General features: G+C 35.3%; 2 protein-coding genes across 2 annotated transcripts in view; one reads left to right on the top strand and one right to left on the bottom strand.

The window, feature by feature from the left end:
- LOC149087624 (speckle-type POZ protein-like A) overlaps positions 1-20,028 on the top strand; it is a 65,901-nt gene extending 45,873 nt beyond the window's left edge. Inside the window, exon 2 of the mRNA XM_089231849.1 lies at positions 19,902-20,028. The gene's annotated coding sequence lies outside the window, so the exon portion shown is untranslated. The remainder of the gene's footprint in view (positions 1-19,901) is intronic.
- On the bottom strand, positions 11-16,925 carry LOC149087625 (nose resistant to fluoxetine protein 6-like). Its single transcript, XM_089231931.1, has 13 exons — positions 16,793-16,925; positions 14,233-14,447; positions 9,048-9,165; positions 7,426-7,522; positions 5,595-5,695; positions 5,139-5,309; positions 3,953-4,046; positions 3,730-3,813; positions 3,262-3,427; positions 2,987-3,066; positions 1,900-2,336; positions 1,663-1,805; positions 11-226 (listed from the first exon to the last, which is right to left on the bottom strand). Exons 1-13 carry the CDS (start codon positions 16,923-16,925, stop codon positions 11-13), a joined length of 2,055 nt encoding a protein of 684 aa, XP_089088057.1.
- Positions 20,029-21,881: the final 1,853 nt, after the last annotated feature.

The raw sequence follows: 21,881 nt of genomic DNA, 5'->3' as shown, positions 1-21,881 counted from the left end.
ATTATTTTTTTTATAGTTTTTCAACTTCGTATACATGAACGAAACGGCTGTTTAGGCTTATTTTGTTGTTAATTCCTGTTTTCTCTTGGTCTTTGTCGATTTGAGGTGAAGTCGTCGTTCTCTGGAACATGATTTTCTCTAGAGCCATGAATGGAGCCTCGAACAGCAAACTCAGGAAATAAGCAGTGATGAATGATGCCATCACGAAAGCCATGTACATAAAAGCCTAAAATTAAAAACTTAATTGTCAGAAACAAATAATATATAATTAATGTAAATATAGGTTTATTTATTTGAAATAATGTTTACGGAATATTTAATTGTACAGTTAATGTCTAACATAATGTTCTTCAACCGCTGGTCTACGGACCAGTGCCGATCCGTGGGAAATTCCTTCTGGTCCACGAAAATTTGCTCAATTCATATACACACTACATTAGATGATTTTAGATTCAATTAAATATTAGACGTCTATATACACTGGTTTTTTACTTGTCTTATCCGGTCAAAAAGTATGTGAATTATTTCTATTCTTTTGTTTTTTGCTACTTCTGAAATGATTTTTGTTATTTATTTTCGTTTTTCCAGTCCACTAATTATTTCTCCTGTTTTTTTTTATTTTGTTGGTCCTCACGTTATTTTCTCTATTCCTTTATTTTTTCCTGGTCCGCAAATTATTTCACTAATTCATTTATTTTTGTGGTCCTTCAATTATTTTCCCCCTATTTATCTGCTTTTCTCTGGTGCGCAAATTGTTTCTATTTCTTATTTATTTTTGCAGTCGTGAAATTATTTCTCATTCTTTATTTGTTTCTTGCACGTTCTCACATTATTTTCTCTATTTATTTACATTTTCCATTTCGTAAATTATTTCTTCCGTTTGTGTAGGCCCGCAAAATGAACCTAATACTTCCGGTCCGCAGTTTTAAAAAGGTTGAAGAACACTATCGTAACAGATATACGTTTTATATAGAAAACGTCTCATGCTCTGTTGAGACATGTTCGATTGAAGATAGTAAAATTACTTTTAGTCTAAAAAAAATGTCAATTCAAATTCCAGATGGTTGAGATGAATTCTCAGGCAAAGTCAAATTATTAGCAATTTTTTGTCCCAATAATCGGCAAGTGAAGTGGACGTGAGCTGAATAGCAGAGCAATTATAAGGAAACAAATTCCATTTATTTTTTGAACGAATCATTTGTTTTCTGAAAAAAACGTTCCTGAATTCTCGAACGAGATATCTCGTCCTTGCGTACATGGAATAAATATCTTCGCACCTTCTCCCTTCTTTCGTGATTCTTCATTGATAAACCTAATGCATAAACGAATTTTTTTTCATTTCCTTCACCGCAGGAATAACTTCCATTCTTTCCTCCCTTGCAATGTTTTCACATGAAAAAAAACCAAAAAAAAAAAAAGGGAAAAAATGGCCGAAAGAAGGAGAAAAAAATGGAAAATTTGTTACTCTAATCTTATAATCTTTGTGTATGCTAATAATATTATCACTTTTTGCTATTTATCTCCGCTAGTTCAACTCCACACTGCCCGAATTACTTGCCCAAAGTACGTAAAAAGGGTTAAAGTTTAAAAGACCATTTCATTAGGAGCAAAAAATTTTCTTCTTAATTTTATTTTACTTGCATGTTTGTTTTCTTGAATTACCTGAGTCCTATGATCAGCTTGCAGAAGAACTCTGGAGCTTGCAAAAAAACTCATCTGTATGATTGGGTGTACCAGATATGCAACATATGTTAACTTTGCTAATGGTGCAAACACTGGCCAGCTGAGAAGTTTAGTTGCGAATCCTAGATATTTTGAAAAAATAAACATCTGTTTTAGTGAATAATCGATCAGAATATCGTATTATCTGAACTTCAGAATATCTTTTACCTTACGTACCTCCGTTACCTGTACAGCAAGATATAGTAACCCATCCAAGAGCCAAAGACCACAATACTTTCCAAATCGCGTTGTAAGCAGCTGCAACTGAAACATGAGGTTCTCCTATGACGTTGTACCATATGTAACCGCTGTATATAAACGTTATGCCGAAAGCCAAACTGATAACCCAGCCAGTCATATTCATCCTCGATGAGATTCTTATTCTAGATTTATTGTAGATGGCGTAACCCGTGGCCATTCCAGTAAAGTAGACGATTGCGTGTATGTGCGGGTGGAAGTAACCATGTTTCACTTGATAGTACATGTCCCCTATCGTGTAAGCGTTACTTATCTTCAATACCATTGGCATGTTATAATAGAACTGGTTCAAGACTATGGCTGCGATGCTTATCAAAGACAAGATTGTTAGCGTACAGAGCGAAACTTTGGGGTACCTACAGAATAGGGAATATTAAAGGCTGAATGAATACCATTGATGCATTTCATGTAAGCAAAAAAATGTTGAAGACATTCTAGTCTATTGAAGACAGTCCTGTGAGATACGTATACAAATATAAAGCATTTTGAACTGCCAACAACAATTTCTGGTTTTTATCAAATCCATACCATAACACCGTGTTTCTCAAAGTGTGCCGGCTCCTAGACCCGTCACTAACCTTGATCAGGAGCATCACAGCGATCTGGATATATTAATTTGTAAGCCTGTTTACGCTTTGAAGTGGCTCTTTTATAAGTGAAAATATCTATCAAACTATTTTAAGGAGCCGCAGATGAATCATGAATTGTGCAAGGGAGCCCAGTTGACAAAAGTTTGAGAACCACTGCCATGATCATGTATAGCAGGAGTTCCTATCCTTTTGCGTACAAAGGGCCCCTTGTGCCACTGAGATGAAGCCCACAAACCCCCTATGAGAATAATATCCAAAATATGCTGTAAAATAATCAGTTAATTGTTTCCCCCCTGCAGACTTACGGATCCTCTGAACCTTTTCTAATGATCTTTAATCGGATCATGGACCCCTTGTTAAAAATCTTCGATGTAAAGGAATCTGATCTATCTGATAGTCACGATATTAAAATTTACCTCTTTACTGTGAGCAGAACAACCAAAGCAATGATGTAAAACTGCATATCTGTAGCCACGTACCACGTCCAACCGAGGCACTATAAATGCAAAAAATTATTTCTTTAGAAAATATCGCAGTGTATGTATTCATGAATAAATTTTTATTTATGTAATGCTTCATCACTACGATAATTAACTATTTAACCTTCAAAAAGTTCTGTCAGATTTGTTTATGGGTAGTTATTTGGCTTTCAAACACAAATCTTACAGATATATAATTATAATTCCATTACCGCTTCGTCATATCCGTAAAAGTTGTTGATGTATATAAGATTCGCCCACCACCTCTCATGACAATTTAATACCCACGGTCCGAAGAGAATCTGCCACATCGGTCCGGATCCGGCTCTGTACAACAGAAGTTCGAAAGCTGCTACAAGCATAACTGGTGGTGTCAATCTATCAAAAAAAATCACATTTAAATAACTCCGAATTCGTGGATAATACAACTGATTTCTACTGTGGGTATGTGAGAAATCATTATGTGATCAATCTCCATAAATCATACGGTTTATAAAGTATGTTTAATTAAATTATTTTGTTGAAAATTTCTGTATCAAATAAGCACACATATACCAACAGGAAGGTTCGATTACAATGGTTTAATAAAACGATTAAATAAAAAAAATAATAATAAAGCGATTAAAAATGTACATTTCATGTTATTTCAAAGAAAAATGCCTGTTTGAACGAACTCTCACCTCCAAAATCTACGGAAAATGTACGTGAAAATTGGAATTTTCTGTTCTTTCATCCTCAACCATCCATACATGACGAGAACACCACTATACACGAGATAATTATGAAAGTATTGGTAATTTTACATATTGCCAATTATTATCGTAAAATTATTTTATCAAACATGAATACATTCTTCAATGATATGATTATGTTTTCTTCAGATGAAAATAGTTTTTCTCTTACCTCATGAAGAAAAATGTGTCCACGCAAGGAAAACCGTTTACCACAATTTGAAGAGCATAACTTCTGCCATACTCTCGGTAAAATGTTGATGCATCTAGTTCATAGAAAAATAACAATACCTACATAAGAGATCTGTTAAAACAAGATCTGACATTGTTATGGGCTTTTTCAGAGATATAATACAACATGACCACAGAAAACGATTACTATCCCACGGAGTCCCACATTGAAGGGTTAGCGCACCAACCTCTCGGTGAGTATAAAAAAAGGGTGCCGTCCAGAATCGGCAATAAATTGTAGACCTCAGTCAAATTATCCCTCGTGTACAGAAAATGACCGTGGTGAGACAAAAATGATCAAGTGACCAAGATAATATAGGGAAGAAATAACAGATCATAACTTAAAGTATAAGTAGTCATATACTGCTTGAAAGAATATTGACAGGCAGTAGGGACAAATTCCATGTGTTAGAGAAGACTTATGCTGTTCTATGGGGTAGACGAATCTTTATTTTTCGTATTTTTGCTTTAGATACAATTCAAATGCCTGCCATAATTTACATTATTACTATACTATAGCTCTTATCGTCAAAGGGAAAAAATATTAGGGAATTTTCAAAATTTTTCAGAGAAATTTTAAATTATTTTAGAAGTGGGTGAGTAAAGGGGGTGACTGAATTCAGCCTTTCATCCAGCCGCCTCGCTGACAAATAGCTTGTTGTACGATGTATTGTGTGTATAATTGTCAATGTATCGGATATTACCTTTTTTTTAAATAAAAATTAATAAATGCGTCACATCAGTGTAAGCCAGGGCTGGACAAATCACAAAATATATATTTACTATCTTCTTTTGACTTTTTCAAGGCATAGTAACCCTCTTTCACGTTGCTGCTATAAATTCCATAAAATATTGTGCTGGTCTCAGCCAGCCTCCAATTTAATAACTACACAAAAAAAATTTATAGGTGTCAGTACTAATTTTTTAGTCGCCATGGAGACCTGCTGCCTGGGATTTGTCCACCCTGGTGGACCCCACTACCAACCTTCAAAATTATTTTTTCAAAAAAGCAAGTGACATGATGCTGAAGCTAATTTTGATAAATTTAGCCGTTCTTTGGAACTTATACGCACATATAAGCACTCATTTATATCATGTTAAAAAATTGTAATAAAGTAATTCCTTACTATAAAGCTCAGGAGGCACAAAGACATATGTGTGGATGAGTATAATCCATAATATAGTTACAACTTTCATTCCGTTGAATATTTTGATCGAATCCTCCGATTTGTTTTTCTTCAGCAGTTTCTCCGTATTCCAGTAAGCCGAGAAGCAGAGCAAGATTCGTACGAATATACCTAGAACAAGAAAAACAAATTCAAAACTATTCATACTTTACGTAAAACTATATCTTATTAGTAAATTGATATTTTGATACATTGAGAATTGATTAATAATAATGATGATGATATGCTAAATCATAAATTTTGAAATCCAGAATATTATCATTACATGCGATGGGTGAAAAACATTGTCATCGCATAAATTAAAGAGAAATACAGATTTTCTTCCGTATAATTTAATTTCTTAAAAGTAAAAAAGCACTAACATAATTTCATTTCAATAAAGATGAAGAAGCAAACCTGATTTCTCCCTGTATTCAAATGTTTTAGTTTTTCTCATCAGTATGATATCTGTTATGGTGCCGGTGACAACCAACAAAATGAGCAGGCCGATGACGAATCTGTAAATCAACCGAAATGTTAGATACACAAGAGGAGATCAACGCCCACGCTTTCACCATTAAACCCTTAACAATCATGAACGAGATATCTCGTCCAAACGCAAATAGAAGAAATCCATTCCAGCTCTCTTTTTTTTTACTTCTTTTCGCATTGCTGCGAAGCTTTATTTTGTAACCCTTTGAACGAAACTTTTTTTTCCCTCCCGTTCTTTCTATATTCCTGTTATTGATTCCCCCCCACCCCCACACACACACACATAATGTGTCTTTTTACTATATATTTATAAAAAAGAGAGAGGGGAAAAAAAACAGAGAAGGGAAACAAAGAGAAAGTGAGGGCAAAATTGGAATTTACACTACCATTAATCGTTTTTTCTCCTATTTCTAACATTAGAACAAGGAAACCAGTTATATTGCACAGACACTTCAAATACAGATTAGTTTCTCAGTGTTGAATATAGCAGTAATTGGTATGATTTCATTCTCTTCTCAACAATTCCCCCAACATCAGTGGTTCGCATCATCAGAATGTGTCTATGTTTTCGCTGTTGAATTCTATCCAGAAATTAATAGATTTTGCTAGTTTTAAATAAGTCAAACAACTGATTTGATTGACATTTCTTATAGCTAGCGCAGATTACTATTTTTTGGTATTGTTTTGCACAGGTTCTTCAATGTATAATTACAGTAATACCTCGGTTTTCGTTGACTTCGACTATTGTTGGTTACGGTTATCGTTGTTTTTTTCCCCTAAAAGTTTGTCTTGGTTTCCGTCGGTCGCCTCGGATTTCCTAGACATCCTTTGTAACTAAAGACAAACACTTTGTAACTAAAGACAAACACTTTGTAACTAAAGACAAACACTTTGTAACTAAAGACAAACACTTTGTAACTAAAGACAAACACTTTGTAACTAAAGACAAACACTTTGTAACTAAAGCAAATTTTCGTAACTAAAAACATCTTCTCCATGTGGAGTAAGGCACAGGTGTCCGTGAAAAAAATATCATCCAGACAAAGCTGTTTAAGGCCGTGTCTGCAACTGGTTTAATGGTAATGTCTTGCCCCATTTTAGGCAAATCTCAAAGAGGCGGCAGAAACCTCTTTGGACAACTTTCTTGTTCGACATGGGATTACTGACTCTGAAGCTGGTTTTGGTGGCAAAAGACGAAGAAGGGAAGTGACCCTAGATAGTGCCTTGATATCAAAAGTCCTTCTATTATGTAAATGTTCATTTATTCCATTAGTCTTTTATATTATTTTATATCAATTTCTTATTGTTTTTACTATTAAATACTATGTTTATTCGCTGAATAAAATGTGTTTTGGTACTATTTTGGAGTGTCTAGAACGAATTAATTACATCTCTATTGATTCATATGCCTCGGTTTTCGTTGGTTTTGGATTTCGCCGATCGTTTATAGACGGATTATCGACGGAAACCAAGGTATCACTGTATTTATGCAACAAAGTAACCAAGACACCTCCTGATGGTACCAATCACTAACGTTTACACAAAAAAATGTCGTTGGGAAGAGAATGAACGTGTTTCCGACGGCAGTTATTTATTCGAGAGAGAATCATCTTTCTATTCATGATGACCGAGAAAATCTGAGATCAGTTGCTTTTATTTGCAGATTTTGTCCAATCACGGAACATTCATATAATCAAACTGCGTATAATTAATTTTAATAACAGGTTAATACAAATCCGTGGACTTAATTACTTACACTGACGTATAATCATCCCATTCTTCTATCCTTAATCCTTCTTTGACTTGACAGATTGGAATCCGTACATTCCATTCGATATTTACAACTTCTAATGCTGGAAGCGAAATTATAAAAAATATATGTATATTTTATGTTTCGGATGATATTACAGTAAATATGATAAATGCGGTTATTATGAATAAACGCCGACCATTTTAGTTATTTTGATAAATTTCCCTAAATTTATCACTTTTACCGGCGATTATACATAAATCTCAAGCGTTGTTGATAAATCATACTCAATTTTTCACATTTGCCGATTATTATGCATAATCGCCATTTCGTATTAGCAAATATGATGAATCGATCCTTCCCATTGCCGCGGTATTATTTAGATGACCGTACCTGTGGACCAGGGTCTGAAACGGATATAATGAACTCTGACAATATCCGGAGTTATTATAATTAAATTAAAACTTAATTTAACATTATTATTAAATTAAAACTTAATTTAACATTATTATTAAATTAAAACTTAATTTAACATTATTATTAAATTAAAACTTAATTTAACATTATTATTAAATTAAAACTTAATTTAACATTATTATTAAATTAAAACTTAATTTAACATTATTATTAAATTAAAATTCATTAAACATTTTCCCTAAAATCCCGAAATAACTCTTATAATTAACTCTTATTTGATGAATTTTGTGCTTGTACTTCGATATAACAAACTATATTATTCAAAATGTTTGCGACTGTCTCGATATCACGAGCTCTCATTTAACAAATTTTACGATCGCAATCCGATATAATGATATCTCATTTAAAACATTTATTGAGCGTAATTATTTTGTGGGTATACAATACGACCCTGATATAACAAACTCCTATTTAACGAATTTTAAAATCAGACCCTCATACAATTAATCCTTATTTGATGAATTCTACAATCGGACCTCCACATAACGAACTCCTGTTTAATAAATTTTACTACTGTGCCCAAATATTACGTACGATTTTATAAAATTACCATTACGTATATTTTTAGCATTTGCCAAATTTGCAGCCGACGCGTGGGTATTATGCATAACCAACGGTAAAAGTGATAAAATTATCAAACTTACCGAGGCGGTTGGCGATTATGCAAAATAACCGGTTTATTTGCCGATTATTTGCACAAAAACCAATCTATCCCAGTTATCATAACATATACATGTATAAAAGTTCAATGAAGTTGTTTGAACTTATTAACAGAATTCTTGTTGTCTTAAAAATGAATTAAATTTTCAAAATCTACAGAATAAATTGAACAATGTGTATCCATAAATTCATTTACTTTATGTATTAGAAGAAAGGAAAATAGATTAATTTTAATTTTAATAATCATAATTAAAATTATGATGAAATTTGATATTTCTCAGACATCATGTGTGTCTTAATATATGAAAAATTCATTATAATTCAAAATCCTAAATAACTAAATTTTTAGGTAGATTTTTTTGTGCATTGTTTCATACAATAACAATTAATGATTATTTAATCGCATAATTCTTCTGTGAAGTGTTTAAGCAATTATATCAGTTTTAGATAAGTGTTATGGTTTCTATCATTTTTATTATGAAATGCTTTACTTTTTTGAGCAATAAATTTGACATCATCCTCGGTACAAGACGATGGAACACAAACTGCCATCCTCAGCTTGAAATAATCATAATAAGGTCTTAGAAGAGATTCCATTCCACCGATCACCTTCAAATCAATTGAATTCAAATCAACGGATTTATCAATACATATTATTGTACATATGCTTCTTTTATTTTTTCAATATATTACATTATATTATATTACATATATTAAAGAAAACATACATTATATTACATATATTAAAGAAAATACTCAAAATCTCGTTTTATTCAAGATTAGGATTATTCAGAACACATAATAAAAACTCTAGAACATGAGAAATATCCGACGGATTATTTTTTCAGAAAAGCGTAATTAAGGCTTCAAGTAAGGGCTGAAGTCAAGCTCAAATGGTAAGGTACTTTTGGTATTTGAAGACAGTTCATAAATTTTCAGAGCCATGTTCAATAATCTTGGGAATCCGTAAAAGTAATTTTCTCTCAATACGACCGAAGAAATCAGCAGATAAGATAGGTAGAACAATCAAAATACAAGCAAAGAGGGACCTTCGAAATGTTCACTTAGCAAAAAAGACATGATGAATTTAATTCAAAACACGGACTGAATGGGAGCGTATAACTTGTAAAACGTTGACTGAACATCATGGGTTTGTTTGGCTGTCTTCCAAATCACAAAAAAAAACCGTATTTACTTAATTACAGAAGAGCAAGGGAGGGGGAAAAACTATGTCAATCTCCCCATTAACAAGAGAAACAATCCAAGGTGTAAATAAAGATATATAACATTAGGTATTACAGGTTCTTATACGTAGTTACAAGGCAAATTATAAAGTAATTATTAAGGTATTATAGGTTCTTACTGTTGAACAAGAAGCGAAAGTGGGGATATGATTCTCTGATGTTTGCACTTTTTTACTTTCTGAAAAAAACACAAGGGGCAGGTTTCGGTACAATAATATATTTCATAACCACATGTCCTTTACGACGTGACACATGCCGCTCTTACCGATATTCCAACACCGCAGTGACCATAAACGTGACCTCAAAAGTTAGACATTACTCAAAAAGCAACAAAATGAGAGCTTTGTGGGTGGTGAAGTCAAAGCCACAACTTGAACACCATCAAACATTTATGGATTGAGTTCGATAAGTGAGTTAAGTTCGATTGTTCTTTTTTTTTTCAATTGTGTGAAAATACAATGGATAAAAATACCCACTAACCATGGGACAAACTTCATACCAAAACGCGGCAAGTAGTTTCGCTATCTAAACTGCTTCTAACAAAGTGTATTGTTCTTATTCTACTTTGTTGTGGTGCTCAATGCATGACTGATTTGATTATTAAGCAGGTGTTTGCTTTCTTGTTAATTTGTGTCAAAATTTTTTTGGACCAACATAAAAGTACATTTTTTTTTTACTTTAAAAATTATAGTTGCCAAATTTTTTGTTCATAATACACTGTTCAAAACAATTAGGGGAAGCAAGCAAAAAAGTGAAGAAAACCGTGCGAGACAGCCACGTATTGGCATACAATGGATAGTACACGCGTATCAATGCGCAATACAGAAAAAAGACGTAAAACAATTTGGAATTAAGCTTTAATTCTTTGAAAATATGGAAAAAACATGAAAAGATGATTTAGGGCAACAATTTGGTTACATGTAAACGATAAAAAAAAGTACTGTTTAGACATGATGCATGAGTTTTAATAGGGCGTGTGGTTTCCTCGAACAGCTAAGACGGCTGCACACCTGTTTGCCATGGACGCGATGAGGTTATCGATCAGACTTTGGGGAAAACTATTCCACTCCTCAAGAAGTGCAATCTGCAAGTCTCGGACAGTAACAGGCGGCCTTGGTCACGCAGCTGGACATGCTCGATTGGATTCACGTCAGGAGAGCACGCTGGCCATTCCATACGCTGTATTGTTTCAGCTTCAAGCATGTTCTCCACCAGACGAGCTCTATGCGGTCGGGCATTATCATCCTGGAAAACAAAGGAATCTCCAATGGCTCCAGCGTAAGGGATGACATGAGGTCGCAGTATCTCGTCTGCATACCTTCGGGCCGTCAAAGTGCCATTCCGAATGATATGCAGGTCCGTACGTCCGCCTATGCTGATTCCACCCCATACCATCCAACCAGCTCGTCTGTATTGTGACCTTTCACGAACGAATGCGGGGTTATTTCGAGTGCCCCTGTCCCTCCATTACAGAACACGTCGGGTGTCACACTCCAGACTGAATCGGGACTCGTCTGTAAACAGCACTTGGCTCCAATCATGTTGCTCCCAATCTCGATGTTCAGCAGCCCATCTTCTTCGGGCCGCACGGTGGCGTGGGGTCAACGGAATGCAGACCATTGGCCTACGTGCATAGAGCCCTCCCTCATGAAGCCGATTACGTACTGTTTGGCTGGACACCCTTCGTCCTATTGCCAAGAGCAACCGTCTTTGCAGCTGCGTAGTATTCTTTGTTCTGTTTCGACGGGCTGTTAACCGTACATACCGGTCATCAGTTGCTGTAGTGGCGCGTGGCCGACCTTGCCCTGGTCGACGTCTAACATTTCCTGTTTTTTGGAATCGATTCCACAGCCTTGCAACAACACTTCTGGCGACTCCAACAGCGTCCGCGATACTACGTTGTGTTTGCCCGGATTCCAGTCTGCCTATAACACGCCATGCCATGGATTCCGGTAAATCACGTTGTTTAGACATCCTCAAGTCACCTTGTCTCAAAAAACAAAACTGCGCAATCGAATTTCACAGTTACGGCAGTAAAACAGACGTTTCTGCAACATCCCGATTTCTGCCCTTATCTCCTTTTTCTGGTTTTTGACGTCATGAACTTTGATCTGCATATGAAGTTTTCTTCTTCCGTTTCCTGCTAGGCTTTAAATTATGGATGATTCATTTTATGTTACTTATCGATATACATCTTTGCGTAATTTTGGTAAAACCATGTGCTCCCCTAATTGTTTCGAGCAGTGTAGTTTGATTCATTAAAAAATGATAATTAGATTCATAAAAAGGCACATTTATGGTTGTTAATTAAGTATTGTATTAAGGATGTTAATTTAACTTAAGTTTGCAGGCACATTTATGGTTGTTAAAATACCTTTGAGCGTTCCTGTACATATATCTGTTGGTTTCTTTCTGTGAGAACTTAAAAAAAGGACGTATAATGGAAGCTGCGCAGAACGTTATTCACTCGATAACCCGGTTTCGTTTAAAAAAATAACCCTAACATAAATCGTTATTCGGCCGACGAACCCTTCAAGTATTTTCCGGATTTCCATGGGAAAACGCGGTTGAGAAATGATAGCGAAAGCGACGAAAAATGTGCTGTTTTATCCGAGGTCGTTAATCGACGTTATAAGAAAGACACATCAAAGGGGAGAAAAGAAAATCACCTTCGTATTTTAAATGAACATGAGAAGAAATTAAATCAAATTCAGCGGAATCTCTATAAAATATTTTTTTCAGTCCATTTGAAAAATGTGAATTTAAACAAATGAAGTTTCTAGTTTCTCACTAAGACTGAATGTCGTTTCTTAAATAACGTGAATTTTATTCATTACTGGATGAATGAACGCCAGAACTTTGCCACTGGACTTATCCCGTTGCCGAGATCTCTTCCAGCCCAGCTTCGTGGCAGAGTCTGGAACACTTTATTTTGTGTCAAAAAAAAAACATACAAACTTTTACAACATATTTTCCCCGGACCATTGGGTACTGTCGCTATTAACAAATTCTGTGGTGATTACAGACGAGATGGGATTAGGAGTTGGAGAAGTTTCGGGGTTTTTATTCATTACTGAAATTAATATTTGGTCAATGACGAAATTTTTATGTGTAATCTCGAAACCCTATCTTTAGATCTTCTTGAGGAATAACAAAACAAATGATTGTGTGCAATCGCCCAACTTCAATGAGGAAAGAAATGGCTATAGGTTCCAGTTCGATGATTGTATGTGATCTTCATGAAGGCACGATGACCATGGCTGAAAGACCTTAGGGGTCATTGTGCGTATTTTCCTTGAATGGACATATATCTACAAATTCAATCGTTTGCGTCTTTCCAGGCTAATATCATAGATACCAATGTGGGTAATACTAGTAATAATCGCAATGCGTCTTTCATTTTCAGTAAAGTCAATATTAAATCTATTTCTTACAGGATTCTGAGGAAAGCAGATTGCGTCCTCGCTGAAGAATTATCATTTAGGATGTCTTATTATTATTTTTCAATCGATGTTTCCTCTGATTTTTAGTCAATGGCACAGGCCTGTTTTTTTTTCTCTTACTATAGAAGAACACTACGTGTCAGTTGCCGATATTGATAAAAGTGGCATCGTTGCAGAGATCGTGCCGAGGGTAGTAAAAAAGTCAAAGAAACAACCCGCCAGAGTTGTGTTGTTTGAACTGAAGAAGGATCGATATTGATAAAGCTTCTCGAATAAATCAGGTTCAATTAAGCGGGGGAAAGTCGTTTTTTAAATAATCATATTAAGCGAGGAGCTTTAACCTTGTCTCTACGGGAAAAATTTTATTGTCGGCGCAGGGCCGTCATTTCAACTCTTTCCGGGGGGGGGGGGGGCAAAGCACATGTACTCAATGTACGTATATATATATATATATATATATATATATATATATACCATTTTTAGTGTATTTTCAAAAGCCGGGGGGCAACGGCCCCCCTGACCCCCCCCCCCCAAATGACAGGCCTGATTGCCGGAAGATTTTATCCTCAAACGGATAAAATCCTCCAGGATATCCGTTTATCGGTAATCCGATTAAGCGGGGCCGACTGTACATGGAAAATACTTAGTCTAAAAAAAAAACAACTTTATATTAATTTCGTTTCTCAATTTCTTTAGTATTTTAGAAAATACTGCGGTGAAAAATAAGGCTATATAACTACTATACTTTTCTGGTCTAAAAAGTTGATTCGTTATCGGTATCATGTTTTTGAGAGCCGCTGAAATTTTATGTGTTCAGAGGTTTATAATATCGCACGAAATTAAAGGAATTGGGAATGAAATTCAAGGTAAAAACTATTCAACTTTTTAAGGGAAGATTTTATACTGCATTAAAAATATCGATAAATCCGGTTGAATAAAATGAAATTTATGTGCATATTATCGTATATGAATGGTGTGTGATGACTTACTGTGTCATTAGCGAAGTCAGTTCTGAGTTCGGGTACATCGTCTATAATACCTACGACTGGTTTTACTTCGGGTAGAGGTGGTATAAGCTCCACTATGCAACTCTTCCCTTGAAAATTGCCGCTGACGTTGATGGCCAAGCAACCATCGAAATCACCCAGAGCTGTTAATCCTCCGTTTGCGACACCGTCGGGAACTTTACCCATCGTGTCGAGAACTGCAAACAAAAAAAAAACAAAATGTCTTTTCAAATAATACCAGAATACTATCAGTGTTAAAGAGGCATTGAATGTCACTCTTTATGGTTTGTACAGCAGTTTTACACCATTGATTTAGTACAGACGTTCGGTGCAACGCCAGTTAATCAATTTAATTTATTTATAATGATCTAATCGCTCAAGTTAGATGCTGTTGGACATTGTCGTGTGTAGAAACTCTGACTTCATGAATTTATACAGGCCCCACATGATATACGCTCATACACAGACTTGCGCCAATTCGTTAGAAATTCACCAGATGAATGTTTACGAGTTCTACACTATTACTTCCCATGTTTCTCGTTCCATATTTACGGCATTTTCTCAACATATTCCTCAAAAGAACTGTTGTCAAATGGATTGTCTTGTATTTAAAATGAGAGAGAGAATGTTTTGTCTAATTTTAGTTTCCTGAGAGAAAAAAAACATTGAAATGAGAAATTAAATCATTAATAGCAGGTTGTGTAAGTTCTAAAACTTTCTGTACTTCTTTAATTCTGAACTTCGTTGAATGAAGAACCCAAAATTCTTGAGAAGATCAAATATTGACAATACAAGGACAGGCTTGTGATATTTATCTACAGATGGAGTGGAAGTTTCAATTCAGGTAATGATCTCATTTGTGTACTTGACATTCCTTCAAACATATGCCTGCTTCTGCCCCCAATGTTTCTTCTACCATTGGTTATTATTGAGGAGAGAGGCATAAAAAGAACAGTCACCATAGTGATTGCTCAAAAGAGGCGTCTCTTAAAGAGGAGCATTACTTAAAACAGGAGATTAATTGCGCCCCTCACAAATAAATCTTTGCTTTGAAAGAGTACATAAGTTTATCGAGGGCGTGACTAGGCAGGTGCAACAGGTGCACCCGCACAAAATGAGCCTAAATGCGCCCAAAACTTCACCAGAAGGGTCCTAAATTCAGGTTCTTGCATAGGGACACAAGAATGGCTAGCTACGGCCCTGAGTTTATCTATAACGTAGTATTACTGCTACTTTTTTAAGTGAACATGCATCTCGTACACTTTCCTCCGAGGAATTTCTAATGAATCACGAATCAGTACCTGTCGGAACGTCTTGTCTGAGTGTATGTATATGTTTAGCCCTAACGTATTTAAGTTGTCAGCGTTGTGCTTGTTTCGTGTTTTTGCTGGTGTTGCCATCTATGTGTTATATTTTGAAAAGAAGATAATAAAATATTCAACTTTCACGTTATGTGCGTATCATGTTGAAGGTCTGCCTGCTCTCTGCGGAGAGACTTTTTCAAATGGGAGACCGGCTCGCGCGCATTTACGCCTTGAAATTTGAAAACTGCGAAAACCCAATTTCAGCCGAACACCGTTGTATGTCAACGGGGGTTTGAAACCTGGATCCTCACGATGTCCACGCGATCGCACAGCGGCTTATTTTACAAAGTACTGTATATTATTGAATTGTTTGTTAATTTTAAACCCCTTTTGGTCGCTAATAAAATATTTTCCACCACTTGTCCGGCCCCTTGAATAGAATACATACTCGGTGAGACTAAGCAGGCCAATAATTCAAAGCATACGAGAGAAGATTTTTAACGACTGGCTGTTGCGAAGATATATTTTGGAAAGAGAGAAAAAATTCAACTGCCCATGCGAGGAATCGAACCCACGTCCTTTCACTTTCCGGGTGAACGCCCTAGACCACTAGACTACAGAGGCACCGAATCTCTCAATCTTTCCTTGGAACTCGAATACACTGAAAGGGACCGTACATGGACGGCCGGGCCAGACTCAGGCCAAGCTCACAACTGCTGACGCTGCGGTCCCTTTCAGTGTATACGAGCTGCTAGGAGAGATTGAGAGATTCGGTGCCTCTGTAGTCTAGAGGTTTAGGGCGTTCACCCGGAAAGTGAAAGGACGTGGGTTCGATTCCCCGCAGGGGCAGTTGAATTTTCTCTCTTTCCAAAATATATCTTCACAATAGCCAGTTGTTAAAAACCTTCGTAACGTAGCGGAGAGTGACGTCATCCTTGCAATTCAAAGCATACCGTAAAATTGGGTGAGATTATGCCATCTTGGAATTCAGTAGACAAGTGTCTTCTAGTGACTTGTTCTTAAAGCTATTAGTTTTAATTATTAAGCAGGAGGTTGAGTATTTTGGTGAAGCTTCAATAACAAGCCACTTAAGGGCCCTTGTTTGCTGAATCCCAGTATGACATATTCTCTGTCTCACACCCCCCCCCACCCCTGGTGTCATAATCTCACCCCATTTTACGGTATTGGTGTAAAACGCTTTTGGAGGGGAAAACGAATGTAATCATGGCTGTACTCACTTTGGAAAGCCCACATTTTCATTTGCCGAAGTCCGACAGTTATTTTCACAATGTGTGCAAAACATTTGGATGAGATCTTGGATATGTCTTCGGGATCCAGAGAACGGAGTATCCTCCTCGTCACGTACGACATCATGTTCTTGACCACTTTCTCCGTAGACTTCCATTTCTCTCCTTTGGTTCGTGGTCTCGCTGTCGTGGTACAGTCATTACAATTATTTTCTCTGCCAGTCACACTCTCAGTTTTTTGAGACGCTTTTAGCTTCGTATTATCATAGCATCGAATTGTATGAATACACAGTATGCAAGCTACAAATAATAGGGTGTAGGCACGGTATTCCATGGATTTTCTAATTTGGTCTCAAACTTATTTGAGACAGTACTATTTCCTAAACCACACTTGAGACATGGTAAAATATTTACTGTGAATGTTTTGTCGAATACAAGCTTGATTTAATGTAGTCAGAAATGGGTCATGATCAGTTTTTTCTTCTTCCAAACCTAAAGCTATTTTCTTTCAAAACGCATTGCGATAACTGCCTTCACCACGTTAATTTTCTGCGAGACAAAGCTGGTATTGACCGTAATGTCAAACACTTTTTCTTTCCCAATTAGGGAAGCCATTTTTTTTGAAGAATACAAAAGAAAAAGATTTGGATGAAACGGATACTAAATGAACCTTATTGACTTCCGCTTGAAGATGGAATCGTAGTTATATCGATATAACCTTCATTGTTCTTAGGACAATACACTATCGTTTCCATGATGTCGTCCTATGGCCGGTGACGAAATCGACAAGAGTAATGGATCATTAATTGTTTCCTTATTACACAAACTAGACCCTAGAGATAATTCTTCTGATTCATCTTTAAACTAACACTCAAGGTGTAATTCTTACATGTCCATCAGTTCTCTCTAATATACAATGCATGTTTTGAAACATATTTGCATGGAAGGTATTAGGTAAGTGGGGAAGTTTTATCCATTCACCCATTGTGTGGGTCAGGGGTCTTCAACTTTTCAGACACCGCGGGATAGATTGAAATTTCCAAAGAAGCCGGCGGGTCGCCCACTCATACTGAAGTATCCATAATTATAAAAAAGAATCCAGATTTAAAAGGGCTTACTCGTTTTATTTTCAGTGACGTGTTAATAGAAGCGACCAATAGGGCCCCGAGTTGTATTGGGCAAAAAATTGTTGAAGATTCTTATTTGTTCCGAAATTATTAATTTTATTCATTATCAATTTTGATTAGTTCTGAAATAATTTTTACATCGATTCTGAACACGTTTCTGATTGGTTACTGAAAGGCCAGTCGCGGTCCAGGCTCTATCCCTGGTAGGATGTAAGCCATTTACCCGGACGGGTTGGACCACGCTGGAGACTGCGTGATTAATTATTGACAATTATGGATAATTTCAATCTAAAACCCCTTTAAATGATTCTTCAATTATTTATTTCAAATAATTCCTAAGTAATTACTTCCTTCTTAATATATTTAGAAATAATTTCTTTCAATAATTATGCAATTATATCTTTATTAGTTCTGAAGTTATTTTTTTTACTAATTCTGAAATTATTCGTTTCAAAAATTCTATAATTATTTGCTTCAGTAATTCTGAATTTTTCGTCAATTTATTCTGAATTTTCATCAATTTATTCTGAATTTTCATCAATTTATTCTAAATTTTCATCAATTTATTCCGAATTTTCATCAATTTATTATGAATTTTCATTATCCCTCTCCTTTTACCAATTCTAGTATTATATTTCTTTCATAAATTCTAGAATTATTTCTGTAATTACCTTTGAAATTATTTCTGTAATTCAGTTTGATTGTCAGAGGCTTTCATGGGCGGCGTTCAATGACTTGCAAATGGTTTTCTGTGGTTCGACTCTCATTCGCGCCTCGAAGTTTGGATCTCCCCTCGAAAAGTCTCACCACAGGCTTACAGCAGTCTTCAGTGATCTTCAATTATTACACTTCACTCACAGTTCAAAAAATATATAGACACGGAAACAAACTTCACGTAAGGTTGACAACACGTATACGTACATTCCAGCATGTACCAATTCGTTAGAAATTCCGTAGAGGAATGCGTATGAGGTGCATGCATAGTTGAGTAGTGGTAGAAGAAGTAGTGGAGACCGCGAATGCTGAAAAAAATATGTGTTTCCGATTCTCTAACTTTTCTGCATTTATAAGTTTAATATTTATAGAAAAAACACAGAATGAATATATAGTCGATTTCCGTTTTGACGAGTACCATTACAGCGAAAATATCGTTGAAACAAATTTTTTTTAATTCCCCCAAATAAGCTTATATAGGAAAAATGCATTGCGAATTTCGATATTACGAAACGAAAAATTCGTTATAACAAATACGGAAACAAGTTTCTGAAAATCAGTAAAAAACAGGGGTGATTATAATTAAATTCGAAATTTAAAAAAACTGTAAAATATGAACGAAAGATCAGAATGACTCGGAAATTCGCGTGAATACCCCTGAAGTAATGAAATTTTGTTTGTTGAAGGGGGGAAAAAAATCTTAAAATTTTACCGACAGGTGGTGCTGCGCTCATAAAACACCGGGGAGATTTTCTAGCAGAATGGAAACGGTTAGAAAGGGCAAAAAATTACAATTTAACTAACATCGCGTCAAATTTCATAATCGGTGCCGACAGCATCTGAACGTAGAAAATGTGCCCATCTGGAGAAATATTTTAAGTAGGGCTTATTCTTTTGTTTGGGAGGGGGGTAAGGCTTGTATGTGTGTTACTAACATCCTGAAATATATGTATAAATAATTCATAATGACCCACAACATCGATATAACTTTATCCCTCTGAATATTCTTATGTTAAGTATTCAATGGATCTGTTTTCAGCAGCTTTTTTGAATTTATTCTTACGGAGTCATTATTAAAGTACACAGAAGCACATCCTCGGAAATATTTCATGAAATTACAACGCGACAAATGCAATGTTAATTAATAATTCGTAAAACAATTTTCAAAGCATTTAATTAATGCTAAATTAGTAGAAAAACGAAGCTCCTATAAATTAGTTTTTATTTCTACATTTACTTTTTGTTCCTCTACTTTTCAGATCTCCGGGTCGATATCTAGGATTGTTCCAGTGACGACCAGTCCTGCTGCAGATCTCAGCGTCATTTCTCCAAAAAAATATATAAATAATAATATTAATAATTACGATGATCATCAGTAGAATAATAAATATCTGAATGTAACAATAAAACCTATTGTGAATTTATCTGTTATTGTTTCCTCAATAAAAAAAGCCATCAAAGCTTGTTCTCGAAGGTAAGCACCAGTAAAAACCTGTAGCTTAGGCCTAGTGAATACGGCTAGATTTTGGGGGGGGGGGGGTTACTTTATTTCAGCTATTATTTATCATCAGTAATAAATGTTCTCTCTGTGAAATGCAAAATACGGGGCAATTTTTCGTTATGTGGTAACATTTCTTTCGAATACGGGACCATCGCGTCTTGGCTAAGCGCTAGACTCACCCTGGGTGTAAGGATAAGGGACATTAATCTTTACCCCTGAAATGCTCTATTTTTTTTTCGAGCTTATATATTTTTTTCCTATGACCATGTAAAGAAAACCGTAAATACTGCTTATACAATACAGAATACAATACAGAAATTGAAGACGTGAAAAAGCCTCAAAAATTTCCCATAAAATAAATGCATTTGAAGTAATATTACTTTCTAAATACAAGTGAAACCACAATATAGCGATATTCTGGGGACTGATAAAAAATATCGTTGTAGAAAAGTTATCGTTATATCTAGAGGTAGCATTACATCAACAGACACCGCATTATTTATGATGTCGATGGCATCTCTTCTGGATTGTCATTGTTAGTGCCACCAGAAAATGCATTTATGAGTATTTATTCACAGCAAAAAACTGTTATCGGTGAGTATTACACTATAAAAGATCTTTTGTAAAAAGTTTATAAAAGAAAAAAAGAAAATTTATTTAACCAAGTCTTATAAAAGTTACTTTATAATACTTCACAAATGCAACAAATAAGCTTATTAGTTGCATTTAATGGGGTCTTATTTTCATAGTTTGGTAAAAGATTTTTTACAAAACTTGAAAAATGCAATAGAAGTACAGTAAGTATGCTAGTACTGCTTTTGCTTGTATTTTATTTAAAGTAAAACCAAAATTTAAAGTTCCTTTTTTTTCGAATAATTCAAGTTTCTCGATAATCCGAGGTCGCATCGGTCCCATCCACTTCGGATTGTCGACTCTACTGTATAAATGCATTCATTTTATCACTGATATTTTCTTTCTTTGCTTTTCAATGTTTTCAATATCTTGTCTCTTGCATGTTGAAGGTAAACACATCGCGTTTCCAATCGAAAAATAATGTGCGTGTTTATTTCAAAAAATTAAAACCTCTCAGAAATTTATGAGAGCAGTTCATGAAATGCTCAAGTTAGAAAGCACAAATTTATAGCGTGGCTGTAATTTGCATCTCTATTTTCCAAAAAGATTCTTCTTCAGCATATCGTGGGAAAAATTTACATAAAGTAGATTGAATGCATCCTAAAATGCAAAATTACTTTTTTTCAGTTTTGAACACCTGACTTAAAACGGAATATCACAATAATATTTTCATGCAAACTTATATGAACTTGATCGAATACGTGTTGTATGTCTTTCCAGGTTACGTATGTAAACCTAGAATAAACCAAATCTTTATATTACGTGAAGAAAATCACAGGACACTTCTGCAAAAACACTTCTTGTTTGGAGAGTATGAGAAAACGCGTGCTGGTATTTTATGAATACAGTGGCAATGAGTCAGGCTTGAAGGAATCTTAGGCACGAGGTTGATCCAGATGCAGATGTCAGGCGTTTATGCGATAGTCATGGAATGAACAGTTGAGGAAAATTTCGATGGAACGCCTATTAGAAGAGACATGGCATCTTCAATGAACAAACTGTCTCACACAGCCCTCAATTAGTGATACAACTGACATCTAAATTTTCAGAAATAACGAGCAATGCCGGAAAAACTTTTGATAATAGGGATTCAGCCAAATTCGTA

Source organism: Pholcus phalangioides, unplaced genomic scaffold, assembly GCF_987345545.1.
Source record: "Pholcus phalangioides strain wild (caught in Gottingen) unplaced genomic scaffold, Ppha-v1.0 ptg000004l_1, whole genome shotgun sequence".
In the NCBI taxonomy this organism is placed as follows: Eukaryota; Metazoa; Arthropoda; class Arachnida; order Araneae; family Pholcidae; genus Pholcus; species Pholcus phalangioides.
Note: the sequence above shows the minus strand (reverse complement) of the source record. Positions and strands in the feature narration are given on the sequence as shown.